The sequence below is a fragment of the Haemaphysalis longicornis genome, unplaced genomic scaffold (assembly GCF_048455015.1).
Source record: "Haemaphysalis longicornis isolate Haplotype H1 unplaced genomic scaffold, Haemaphysalis longicornis Haplotype H1 scaffold_6, whole genome shotgun sequence".
NCBI lineage: Eukaryota > Metazoa > Arthropoda > Arachnida > Ixodida > Ixodidae > Haemaphysalis > Haemaphysalis longicornis.
Window position 1 is genome coordinate 47,420,865 of NW_027526407.1, and position 12,488 is coordinate 47,433,352.

General features: G+C 47.7%; 1 protein-coding gene across 1 annotated transcript in view; it reads right to left on the minus strand.

Moving 5' to 3' along the window:
- Nucleotides 1–8,790, minus strand: part of LOC144142577 (serine protease inhibitor swm-1-like) — a 28,252-nt gene extending 19,462 nt beyond the window's left edge. Inside the window, exons 1-2 of the mRNA XM_077674173.1 lie at nucleotides 8,459–8,790; nucleotides 7,694–7,867 (exon numbers count right to left, since the gene is read on the minus strand). Of these exons, the coding sequence (XP_077530299.1) occupies nucleotides 7,694–7,867; nucleotides 8,459–8,549 (265 nt within the window). The 5' untranslated portion in view covers nucleotides 8,550–8,790. The remainder of the gene's footprint in view (nucleotides 1–7,693; nucleotides 7,868–8,458) is intronic.
- Between the last annotated feature and the right edge of the window lie 3,698 nt (nucleotides 8,791–12,488).

The window sequence follows — 12,488 nt, forward strand, 5'->3', positions numbered from 1 at the left end:
TGTGCATGTACAGTTGCAATCAAAAGTAAACGGAGCACGGCTTCGTAAAATTAGCGCGTTTTCTCTCCTATGCGGCTGCTGTGCGACCGGATTGTAGTTTAGGAGAACATGGCGGAGTAATCATTTGAAATGCTCCAAGCCGTGCTCCGTTTACTGATGCCTGCACCCGTACAGTGATGGATAAATTAAGTGCGAAAACGAAAATATAAATCAGAACGCACAAAATTGAGAAAAAAATTCTGCAGAAATTCAGAGAATTATCTACTAATGCGTAGCATTCTCATGCCGCATGTCTTGAGTGTGAGATCCTTCCAGCCAAATTTTTTGTCTTTTCTAAATCCTGTCCGACCAATTATCGCCATTTACGCTGTCACAACGATTAGAAGTTGAACTTTCGTGAAATCGGCGATATTGTGGAAATGCAGCGCGTTACACGGTCCTCGCTGTGGAGTTACTCGGCAAAGAATGCTACGCATTAATACTGTTTGTCGAAGTCCAATAATGGCGAGCTATCGGTATGTTTGGAAAACCACATTTCCCTTATTTGTTTCTGTACTTAAACCACGTGTCAATTTCACTTGTACGGAAAGAAACCGCGCTATGTGTGTGTTCTGGTTCATATCTTCATGGTAGCGTTTCATTTGTTCATGACTGTATACATCAGTACAGACGGCATGTTTGTAAACATAGTAGGAGGGGTGGTGAGGACATGAGATAAGCGCCAACGTGCGCTGGTGTTGAAAATTTTTTCACACTAGGTGGGAGTCGAAAAGAAACAACGACGCCGAAGGAGCAGCCGCCGAGTCCCACCGCCCCACCTGCGGCCAATACGGAATGGTTGACAAGAGAAGGTGACAGAAGGGGAAAGTAAAGGCAGGAAAGGTGTCGATGATGTTCTATAATGGAATTAAAGTGATCAGAAAACGGGCCGTCATGGCCTCTCCTAGAACTAATTTTTCTTTCCTTCGCGGTTCAGCTTGACCGTGACCGCGTAGTCAGTCGAGTTGTACACAATCCAGAAGAGCCTGTAGAAAAGGAAGGCGACCAGTCGGCCGGCATAGTTAGTTAGTTGAAGCTTTTATTTGAAAGGAAGGCCATAGTCAATGAGGGGGTGGTTGGGGTTGGGATGGTAAGGCGGATATATATAGTATGATCAGTTTCAGTTCTTAGTTCGCACTTCTCACTTCACAGTTCACACTTAGTTCACACACTCAGTTCACATTTCCCACTTGATTCACATTTCAAACTTATTCACGCTTCACAGTTATTGAGCCAGTGTGACGGACTAGGCGTCGCCCTGCTGGACGACTCGCGCCAGACCACTCTTAATTGCGAAGCTATAGCAAGCTCCGAAAGAAGCCCACCGCGGTCTATGTTGTCTGATATATCAGAGAAGGTAAACGGGGTGTGGTGTGATAGAAGCTGAGTTTGATGCTTTTGGAAGTATACGCATGACCAAATAAGATGATGTAAATCAGATTTGACGCCCATATTGCAATAAGGGCAATGTTCCCGTCCTCCAGGTCTGCGGGTTCATTTCTGAATTATATGTGGAGTTTACGCAACGTCAGCACAAAACGTGTTTATGAACACTTCAGCCGCTCTTGGTTGCATGCATAAGAACGTGTAAATCAGTGAGCATGAGCATTAGTGGTTCGCTAGAAGAGAATAAAGCAGCACGGTTGCTCCGTCTAGGTTCTGGGTCATCGACTCATGATAGCTTCCGCGACATCTTTGGTGCCGACATCGGGGAATGAACCAGGGAGCTTTAGAGCCCAAGCATGGGGGCGGCGGACGAAGTGGTGGCGCCTCACTGCACGCAATGGAAGTTTGTTCAGTTTTCCCTTGTGGGAGACAGACGAAAATTCCTGCCGTGTATACCACGGTTTCCTGCTGTTGCATTGCTCCGCGTGCATGCAAGCAAGGTGCCGTCTTGTAACGAAACAGAGCGCCTAAACCCAGGGCCAGTGGCTTTGAAAGTGTTCTTCGTCCACGCCCCTCTCCATCAGCTCAAAACAAAGCACTGGCGGCATTATTTAGTTACCTGGGCGACATTGGCGTCACTGAAATGACTTAAAATGTACAATAGCAGAATATTCAGACCGCTTCATCCCAAAACTCACGCAAACTGAACGTTCTGATTTATTTGGTTATTTTTCTCTCTCCTTTTATTTCGTTTCTTTCTTCCTCTTTCTTCTGCCCTGTAATCTACCGGGCCTTTTCTTTCCTTCCTTCCCCTTTCCCCGACGAGCAGCATGTCGGCGTCAAAATTCCGGCAGACATCTCGGCTTTCTGTCCTAATAAAAAGCTCTCTCTCTCTCTCTCTCTCTCTCTCTCTCTCTCTCTCTCTCTCTCTCTCTCTCTCTCTCTCTCTCTCTCTCTCTCTCTCTCTCTCTCTCTCTCTCTCTCTCTCACCGGCGATGCGCTAGCTTTCGATGTGATAAAGCAGTTCCTCATTGCATAGCAGGCGAAACTAAAACCTCATAGCTAAAGCAGATGACACGAGGGGATCACTTTAGAAAGAGCACGCTCCGTTCGTTAGCGCACGCTCTGTCTAACTGAACGCGAGTGACGATCGACACTTCTCATAATGGGCAATAAAATACCCCGACAGAGAGTTGCAAACGCGCTCCGCGCGCTAGAAAAACGTCGTCCGGTCTGCACGGAGTTACTTAACCAGCTGTACTACGTCCCTCTAGCAGCCGCCAATTCTCGGTCGTTTCTAGGTTGCTCAACAGTCCTGTACGGCTTCATCATCGGGTTGATCGTAAAAATAATGGGTATGCCTCCGCAATGGCTTCCGCATATGGCTTCCGCGTTCATCCCATTCAATCGATAGAACAACGGCAACATTTCTTAGGTTTTGCGCCTTTCAGCAAAGAAATTGTTCCGACGTCATCTCTGAACGTTCAGACTCAAGACACTCAGACGGGATTTTTCGAAACAATGCCAAACACCCTTCAGAAATTTGCTAATGGCAGCGCCGGCAAATCTTCGCGACGTCACATTTCACCGTGCTCAAACGCCATGCTTGTAAACAAAGGAGGGAGACACAACCTCTGGGAGCCTAAGCACGCTGGTGTCCAGTCAATCATTTTCTAGGGGAGGAGGAGGAGGAGAAGAGAGAAAGATAACATGACATGACATAACATAACATATCTTTGTTAGGAGATGGATGACACGTTGGCTGCGTGGGAAAAGGAAAAAAAAGGGGGTAGAAAAGCAAGGTGAAAGTAGGAGGCGTAAAATCGATTTGCATTCTACGTTATTGTTCGTTATCACGCCGGGTGTACGCATGACAAAAACTGTGGTTGATTCCTCTGTCATAGCAATCCGTAAAACACGAAAGTGAAATGTGCAGCGAAATCTGCGGCTGAGCTTGATTAGCGGGTCGGCGGCTGTCTTGTGGGTGTGCTTGGCGAGAGGCGTCCTGCTGGGGGGTCGCTTCGGCGAAGGTGTACTAGCGTCATTTCCGTTACGGATATGACGTCAGTAAAATCTCGGGGTATCCCGGCATAAAATACTTTCGTGTTAAAATATAAAACCCGAAAACGAACCCTACGTATAACGTACTGATGATGATGATGATTGATGATTTCTATTGGTTTCCCCTTTGTATCGGGGTGATGACATGTCATCTTACCAAAAAGGACTAATATACATATGTTTTACACTTTTGGTTCAATACTAGCGCTGCTTAGGGCAGGCACAAAAAGCTTATTAGGCACAAAATACTTTTTTTTTCTGTTACAGGTGGTAACTGTCCTAGGCAATATTCCCCTCTCTGCTTTTCGTCCACCAGCATTCCAATCTTCTTTTCGTCCCCTCGACAGCCTTGAAGGTAACTTCCTCTGTGATACCCTTAAATCCTAGGGCTTCTGAAAGCCCAATATTCCCTTCATGTAGATTTGGATGGATGCCCTCACATTCTAACACGATGTGCCGCATAGTTTTTGTTTCTTTTCCGCAGACCACGCATACCCCATCATTTTGTGAATACTTCCCCACAAAACTCTTAGTTCGCAGGCAACCTGCTCTAGCCTCAAAAAGCAAAGCACTGCCCTGGGAATTATCGTAGAAATTTTCCTTTTTGATGTTCATCTTCTCAGCCCTGTACATCTCTAACGACGTTTTAGCTTCCATTTTTTCCCTCCATTTATTCGTTTCAATCTGCCTTGCCTCTTTTTTGGTTACCTTGGCTGTTTTGGATTCCCCACTGTTCTTTCCGTATTTCATCGTTAGCCTTCTAGTCTTTCTTAACCACTGCGTGTCCACGCTTTTCAAGTATAGGTACCTAAAAACCTTAGCTGCCCACCTTCGTTGATCCATTGCCCTCAACCTTATCTCAAAGCATATTTTACTCTGAGCTACTGTTTAGTACTAAAGGTTGCTTCCCCGCAGGAAGACTCTGCGTGCAGGGGTGCAGCCTTTACAGGCCGCTTGCTTCGTTTTACTGGCGTCACTTCCGTGACGGATATGACGTCAGCGAAAGCTTCGTGTATCCGGGAATAAAACACTTTCGTGCTAAATTTAAGGGCACTCATGCCAGTCATATTTAGCCTCGCTAGTGGTCTTTAGCCAGTGCAGGCTACATATAAAGATAAAGCTAATAGAGATGAGTCCGAACTCAGACGACAACCAAGGAATCCCTCACGAGAAAGCTTCGGTTGAACCATCGCCGTTGTCAGACGGAGGGATGCATGATTTTTGAGCAATTTGTGTAGTAACCTCTCCAATGACGGCCATCGTCCCGTGGTTCACACATCGTGTGTGCGATCAACGAGTGGTCGGCGAATCAGACTTAATTGGGCTGCGGTTGCAACGCAGTTAAAGCCCCATCTATCGAAGTCACCGGGAACCGCGAATTATTTCGTTAAATCGAGAACATCGTAAAATCTGGACTGTAATTTTAAAAGCAGTTGATTCCACGAATTCGATGTTTAACGCTCCTGATTTCCCCCCACCCTAACCCGATTTCTGCGATGAGAACTTGAGATGCAAGTCAAAAGATCACACCCAGTCGCCAAATGTCTGTTCCGCCTTCCAGTTTCGTTTCCATACGATGGTATTTCCGGGTGTCTAGTGTTGCTGCTTGGTTGAACTGTCTATTCGGACAAAGAACTGTCTATTCGTTTCATTTCAGAAATGTTAGATGACGCTGCAATGGAGGAGGCTCATTGTGCTCATCTTTTTTATCGCGCAACAGCTACTCGGCCAAAGTTTGCAGGGCACGATTCTAGCGCATGACACCTCATTCCTGCAAGCAAGGCTACAATTGCGAGTAAGAAGATGACAATAAAGCTGACCGTGAACGTCAACAAGCATCAACCACAGAGCTCCGTTTTCAAGTTCATGCATGTTTTTCCGCATCGCGTGCTTGTCCCAAATATCGTGCTCGCTGTAAATGCAAAGTCAGTCATTGACAAGATGTTTTTACGTTATGTGGGGACAAATTGGTGCCTCTGATAATGTCAAACCGCCAGATTTCTTCCAGGAAACCATCCGAAATTGCACATTTTGAATTGGGGGTTGGGCTTCACCGCATGACACGAGCACCGTGCGTGCTAACATTTTTTTTTATATCTGACAAACTGGTCCCCGCAAGTCGACATGTTTTCTGGGGCGTGTTTTTGAAATGTTTCCCTTAAAAATGTATATTCTAATTTTTTTCTACTACCGGTGGTTTGTTATACACAACTCCTTTTTTATGATTTTTTTTTTGACAACTTGACAAAAAAATTTGATTTAGATATTTTTTTCGCAACTATGATATATGAAAACATTTAAAAACTGGTGTATTTGGAAAGGCCGTTAAATAATCTGTATTTTTTGCTCCTGTAATTAGTGCCTAACCGATTTTTAGCAGAAAAAAATCTCCCCGCTGTTTAGCGCAAAGAAAACTATAGGTACATTTGAGGCAAAATATACGTAATTAACCAGCAGCGCCCGTCTTAATTTAGTTAGGAACGCTCGTAGGGTTGGTTTTTACGATTGTAAGCGCAGAAAGCGGCCGCGCAAGAAAAAAATGGCGCGTTCAAAATTACGCAGAAAGGCTCCAGCCGCGCAAGAAAAAAAAATGGTCCGTTTGAAATGACGCCGAAAGTCTCCAGTCGCACAAGAAAAAATTACGCGTTCGACATGACATAAAACAGCTCCAGCATACGAAATTAACGCAAGCACAAAAAGAACAGAATTCCCGCTGGCACAGTTTCAGGCAGGGGGCGCGCGACCACCGTGCGAATGCGGGAAATTTGAATTGCATGGGGTGGTAGCCGTGAGCGGATAACGGCGCTACAGCCCATTATGGCGAATCACTGCTCTGCACTTCCGACAACTTTCACGTTGAGTGGAACGGCTTTAATTTTGTTGTATCGCCTCCCCGCTGAGCTAAACGTTCTTGGCTCTCATATCCTTGAACTGCGTAAATGGCTTAATCCAAGTTCTCGTGCGGGGTGGTCTTAAGGTTATCTTTCTCCGACGCAATTGCAGACTAACTGGCGTGGATGATGGCGTCCTTTCCCTTCAAGATTATGGAAAGCGTGCTTGCCGGTGTGCCGCGGTTTCCGGCCACGGGACTGCTGAGTTCATCTCGTAGAGCTCCGTAAAAACTAAACTTCAGATGCCTCGTTTTTTTTTTTTTTTTTGTTCTGTTGTGGCCCAATAATCTTTTCGTGGCGTTCTGACAAAACACATTTTTTTTAAATGTTCGTTTCTCGAACTACTTCGTTAAATCGGGAATGGCGCTGAATCTAGTTCTTTATTTCGAGTTCATAAAAGCATTGCGCCGCATAGACAGCTGCGGAGGAATCCAGATTTGTTCATTAGATCGGGAAACTCGTAAGATGGGGTTTTGTTAAATCGAGCTTTGACTGTAGCTCATACACTTTGTCGCGTTACGGATAACATCCCATATATAAGCGGTGCGCAGTCTCCATTCCACGAATTATACCGCTCTAAGAGACACATGGCCTAATGCCTTCGTGTTAGTGAGAGAATCTGGGAGAAGTATACGGACCGGCCGACTCCTAATGAAGAGACTGCGGCACAACGGCCCGGGCTTGAGCTGTGTAAAACAATAATGTTTTTCTCTCCCTCTCTCCATGACGAAACCGAAAGTGATCTGATTCACCAAACGGATAACTGAGCTCCAGATGCAGGAGATATCAGTAAAGTGATAACTGTTATTAAAGTAATTATAGAACTCATAAAGTCTCTTGAGGTGCCGTCCAGCAATGCGACGTGTTTAAGAAATTTCTCTACAGCAGTGTGAGCGAGCCGCAGTGTGCCATAGAGGACTCACTGCAGTTCTCCAAAAAGTGATTACTCCACAGTTACTCCTTGTAATGCGAATTATTTTAGTACAGCTAATATTAAAGCCGAAAGCCTATTTCATGTGCAGTTTCAAGCTTAGTACATTGCTTTACCAAGTTCAAGAGCCATGGAAACTAGTATAAATCTACCGACAGGAACTTTTGGCAACGAATTACGCGAAAACTATTTAGATTTTCCCGAAGCATTCTTACAGTGTAGATATCCCATGGCAGACGACTCCTTGATCTACGCGATATATCCCTTTTATGCGCCGGTTTTACGGTCTGAGCGGTCGGCCTTTTGAGCGAGAAAGTTGGGGAATGGGACGCGAACAACATTGGCATAGAAGGGCAAATGTCGATGGAAGAAGAAACAAGCTAACCTTTTCTCACTATCTTCAGTCCGTTGGCGCTTCCGCTTCGAATGACGGAGAACTGGCTCCCGTTTCCCACAGTCGATGGGGAACCGCTGATGGAAGACTGGATGGCAACACGCAGGGCCTCCAGTTTGCCGTCCGAACTCCTCCTGGTCAAGCTTCGGAGACTTCGCGCGCTTCCTGTGCGGACGACAAATACAATCCAAATCCAAGCAATGGAATAAGATATCGTCACTCTTCCCAACCGCCATGTGCCCCACGCGTGACCACCAAAGGAATACCCCCCTCTCTCACACAGCAGTATGGGTAGAGCTGCCGACCAGCTCGGCCCTAGCTGTCCAGCGTATGGAGAAGGCCCGTCTCGACAGCAAGCACCGAGGTATCCTAGACTGAGGACACCCCTCAACGGCAGAGTGCCCGAAGATTGCCTTTGCTGTCCCTTAAAGCTTATTCACTCACCCACTCTCTCTCATCCTCTCTGCATCCCACAGAAACAAAATATAAATAGGCTTAAGTTCGCTACAAAAGCTGTTTGAGGCTGTTTGGTGAAAAATTAAAGCGCAGCTAGGACAACGACAAACAGAAAGACGACGAGACAAGCGTTGTCCTATGGTTGCGCTCTAATTTTTCACCAAATATGCGCCAGCTTAGTTACGTCGTTACGTAACATTTCGTTCGTATAACGTTCGTTAACCGTTATTATCAGCGTTCAAAACGACGCGGATATTGAGAATGAAAGGTTCTTGACCGTTCCTACATATGCAGTCTTACCCTGGACGCAGACGACGAATCCGCCGAACAGTATTCCGAGCAACAATTTTCGGTTCCAACAAAACATGGAGCTGTCTTTGTGGGCGCGCATGGCGCCGGTCAAGATTATTACGACGGTCGCGTGAAGCAAGCGGGCGCTTATATATTGACGTCTGTTGACGCCGCCAAAGGGGCTAGCTCCTCACCCGCAGACGAGCTGCGTTAAACATGTCGGCGGCATTGAGAACGACCGGATTACCACCGCCGCATACATTTTCTCCGGCGACGCATGCGGATGCATACGGCACGGCAGGTCAAATAGGTCCACGGCGTATTGGTCACACGCGAAACCTTTATTTTCGCGACCCGCGAATGCTCTGATGTGGGCTGAAGTCGTCTGCGCGTATGTCAGACGAAAATGGGCTTGAGTCAACCACGCCTTACAGGCCGGCTGGATGGCAATTGTTCGTTCGACGCTGAGATTGTACGTCCCCGGGTGCGCCGTCACTCAAACGGGTTTCCAGCTCGCAGCGGGCAAGGACACTCGAAGCGAAGTGCGATGTTTACGAACGGCGAGAAACTATACGGCTTGAGGGACGTGTAGAAACGAGAAAGCGGAAGGCACGATTCGCGGCGTAGACGCGCGGCTGGAAACTTCTGAGTTGTGGCCCTTTCAAAAATGTCCTTTTCAAGACGTGACAGAGTTGGACTTACGGTGCCTGTACGCACTGCTCAGAAGCCTACTCCACGTCTTGTTCCTCTTGCTTCAAATGCGAGTCGTCTGCTCCGCAGCCAATCAGATTCCGCTGGAAGTGGACATTTTGAAACGGGCAAGAAGTGAACAAAAGTCAGAATTCATCCCCCGGGCCTCCATCGAGGCTGTTAATGTCAGCCGCCGTGATTCAGCGTCGTTGTAGCTTGTTAAACTTTTGTTGTCCAACGGTGCGCGCTCGGGAAGACACGAACTTTACTTTTGCTTTAGCGCTCATTGGGAAAGGGGGAGAGGGAAGGGAAGTCCCGCGCAAATTGTTCCCTCTTATACAATCCAGCCACTTAACGGGTTGATCTCGGGCCATCGCGTTGTATTCGATCGATTTGACCCATCACCGTAACCCTCATCACCATCCCAGTCGCGCATCACATAGAGAAGAGAGAGAGAGAGAGAGAGAGAGAGAGAGAGAGAGAGAGAGAGAGAGAGAGAGAGAGAGAGAGAGAGAGAGAGAGAGAGAGAGAGAGAGAGAGAGAGATCAACACTTGGGTATTAAGTCCAAGTCACCCTGGATTCAGGCGTATCCTGGCAGAAGCTAGGACGTCGATGTGGTTCACAAGTTGCGTTTGGCCGGCCGTTTAACTGCCTGTCAGCTAGCACACTCCTTCAAGAGGGCAGGGGTCGTCAACCTGCGGTCCGAGGGCCGCATGCGGCCCGCAGGGAAATATTATGCGGCCCCCAGCACGACGTAGAACCCCCCTTTTTCGGTCACTTCCTATCTCAAGGCCGACATGGCAGTTTTTACCTCAAATGCGGTTACACAAGAACAAGGAAAGGTGGCTTCCAGTTGGCATTGTCCCACATTTTTACACTTAGACAGATGACGTCTTCCTTTCCGTTCTTTGGGCAGGTTCAAAAAAAGGGACCCCCCTTACCCCGATTTGCCGCCTGGTTCCCGTCGTGTTTGTTTCATGCAACTCGGCCCTACACCTCAAAAGGTTGCCGACTCGATCCTGAAGCAGGGCGAGAGACGCCTTGGCCCGCCCGGAAGTTTTGCGTGTTGAAGGGTAAATCTCACCGCAATGTGCACAGTTAGGATTGCCCCGGGCCTTCTGTGAAAAAAATCAATAGGGGAATCTCTCGAAATAGTTGGCTGCGCGATACGGCCGTGGCAGATAGACGAAAATAATTTGAATTAAAGTCTGAAGTGGTGGCCCGTTGGTTCATACTGAACAGGAAACTAGCGCAGCAAACGAAGACTAAGCGTCAAAAACATACACAGACGAGCACTGCAAACAACTGAGTATATGTATTGCGGTACGCAAATAAAAACGTTTTTTTTTTTTTGCAAGAACAGGAACAACAGCCCAACACCTAACTAGTACTGCCGAAAGTTGGGTTAGTTAGCACATCGCGGGAGATTAAAAGCGCGCAAAGAATTGGGACGGAAAGAAAGGACACATGTCGTTTCTGAAACATTGTTGAGAAACCCTACGGTCGCTTTAGAGACAACGCGTCATTCCTAGCTTACGTTTGGGTTTTGAATGACCGCACATTATGGCACAAGTTGCATGGAAGATGACAGGTCTTTTTTGCCCTATTGGGTCGTGCACAGGTTGGTGTAAAAGCGCTGCTGCTGGTTTCCGTCCGGGCTACAGCCGCCTTATTGCACGGAAGGAGAGGACACAAACAAGCGCTTGTTTGTGTCGTTCCTTTCTGTCCCCTTTCTTTGTGCGCTTTAATCTTCCGCTAACTCGTACAATGATAGCAATTACACCGCGTGCGCAGTCACTGTACACTCTTATCTCCTGCACCCCTTCAAGTTCATTATCACCTTCCCTGTCAAGGCCACCGATGGCACACTGACACACGGCTCCTCTCGCTGACAACTGAAGCATAAAAATATAGGTGGGGTGCTTATTACTGGGGCCTTCCGCGTGTCTTAATGAATACGGTGGGTTTTAAATGCTCTATTGATGAGGGACAGAGACGATTACTTTTCCGATTTGGTTGTGCAACAGCGCACTGCGACGTTGTCGAGGGCACACGGAAATCTGAAAAGTACATACGTACGCCACGTGCAGCGGATAGTTACTTGCGAAACATTGGGCCTCCTCGATTATTCCCGGATCGTCCGTGGACTACCCAAGACGCGATCGGGTGCTCGATTTTCCCATGTATTCCTATGGGACTTCCGGTCCGAACGCAGTTCTCGGACTGCCCGCGGATCGTCCAGGACTGGTAAATCGAGGATGCCCATTATTAGCTAGACCACAAGAGAACGGGACGGAAGAAGCACACAAGTACTTGCCCTGCGGTCTGCTTCCATGCCGAGCGCTAATAATGATTTGCAATCGTAATTACCAATCAGCCAACTTGACGTTCTGACGGGACACCCAGTGCGGGTCGACAAGCCCTTGCCAAGCCTGAGCCGCCGCAGTGACCCGGTGGCTAAGGAGTTGCGGTACTGAGCCCCAGGTTGCGGGTGGATACCTTGAATGTATAATGAAAACGAAAAATCAGTGCCCTTCTACTCTTTGAAGGAGGATGGCCAGCAAAGCTGGACGCAGTGCAAGAAGTGCACGAAACAAAACAAAACACTTTTGTTTGTAATTTGCGACTGCGCATATACTTCCCAGCTAATGAGCTGAATGGAACCTGGAAGGATTGGAGTTTTATACTACCGGAAGAACATGGGGCTATCCTTTTGCCTTCCACGTCGTGAGCATCTTACTGTGTGTGTAACACACCAACCCCGACCGCTCGACCACGGAGGACAGCTGACAGGTCGCATTGGGCCGTAACACGTCCACTGCACTCTCCCCACCCCCCAAATGCACGGAGAAAATTCGCGCGGGCGGGGATAGATGCCGCCCGTGGTGTGGAAAGAGGCGGAGGTGGTGGAAAGGAGTGTGAAGCCAGGCTGTAACCATACTCCCTCCGTGGGTGGCCATGTTTCACTGCACAACAAAACATGTGGAAAAGCCAGCTTTAAATGCAGACTCATGTCCACCCAGCCGTTGAGTCTACGCGTACTCATAGAAAGGGCGCACCACCGCTAGCTCCGCCACGTTGTAGTTTTCCCTCCAACACGCGAACTATCCCATTTTACTGTGTGGACGCTACGAAATACAATTAAAGGGAATGGTAACCTTGCAGCGCGAAGCCGCTGGCTCGCGCCTCTTTTATTGAAGGCCCACACATTGGCGGATCCAGAGGGGGGGGTCCGGATGTCCTGACCCCTCTCTTAATTTTTGATTGTAAACCTCCAAGAAGATGACCACTCAGGTCGCAAAAAAAGGTGAATTGATGACTTGTATTTCTTATGGTTTTGCTTTCACT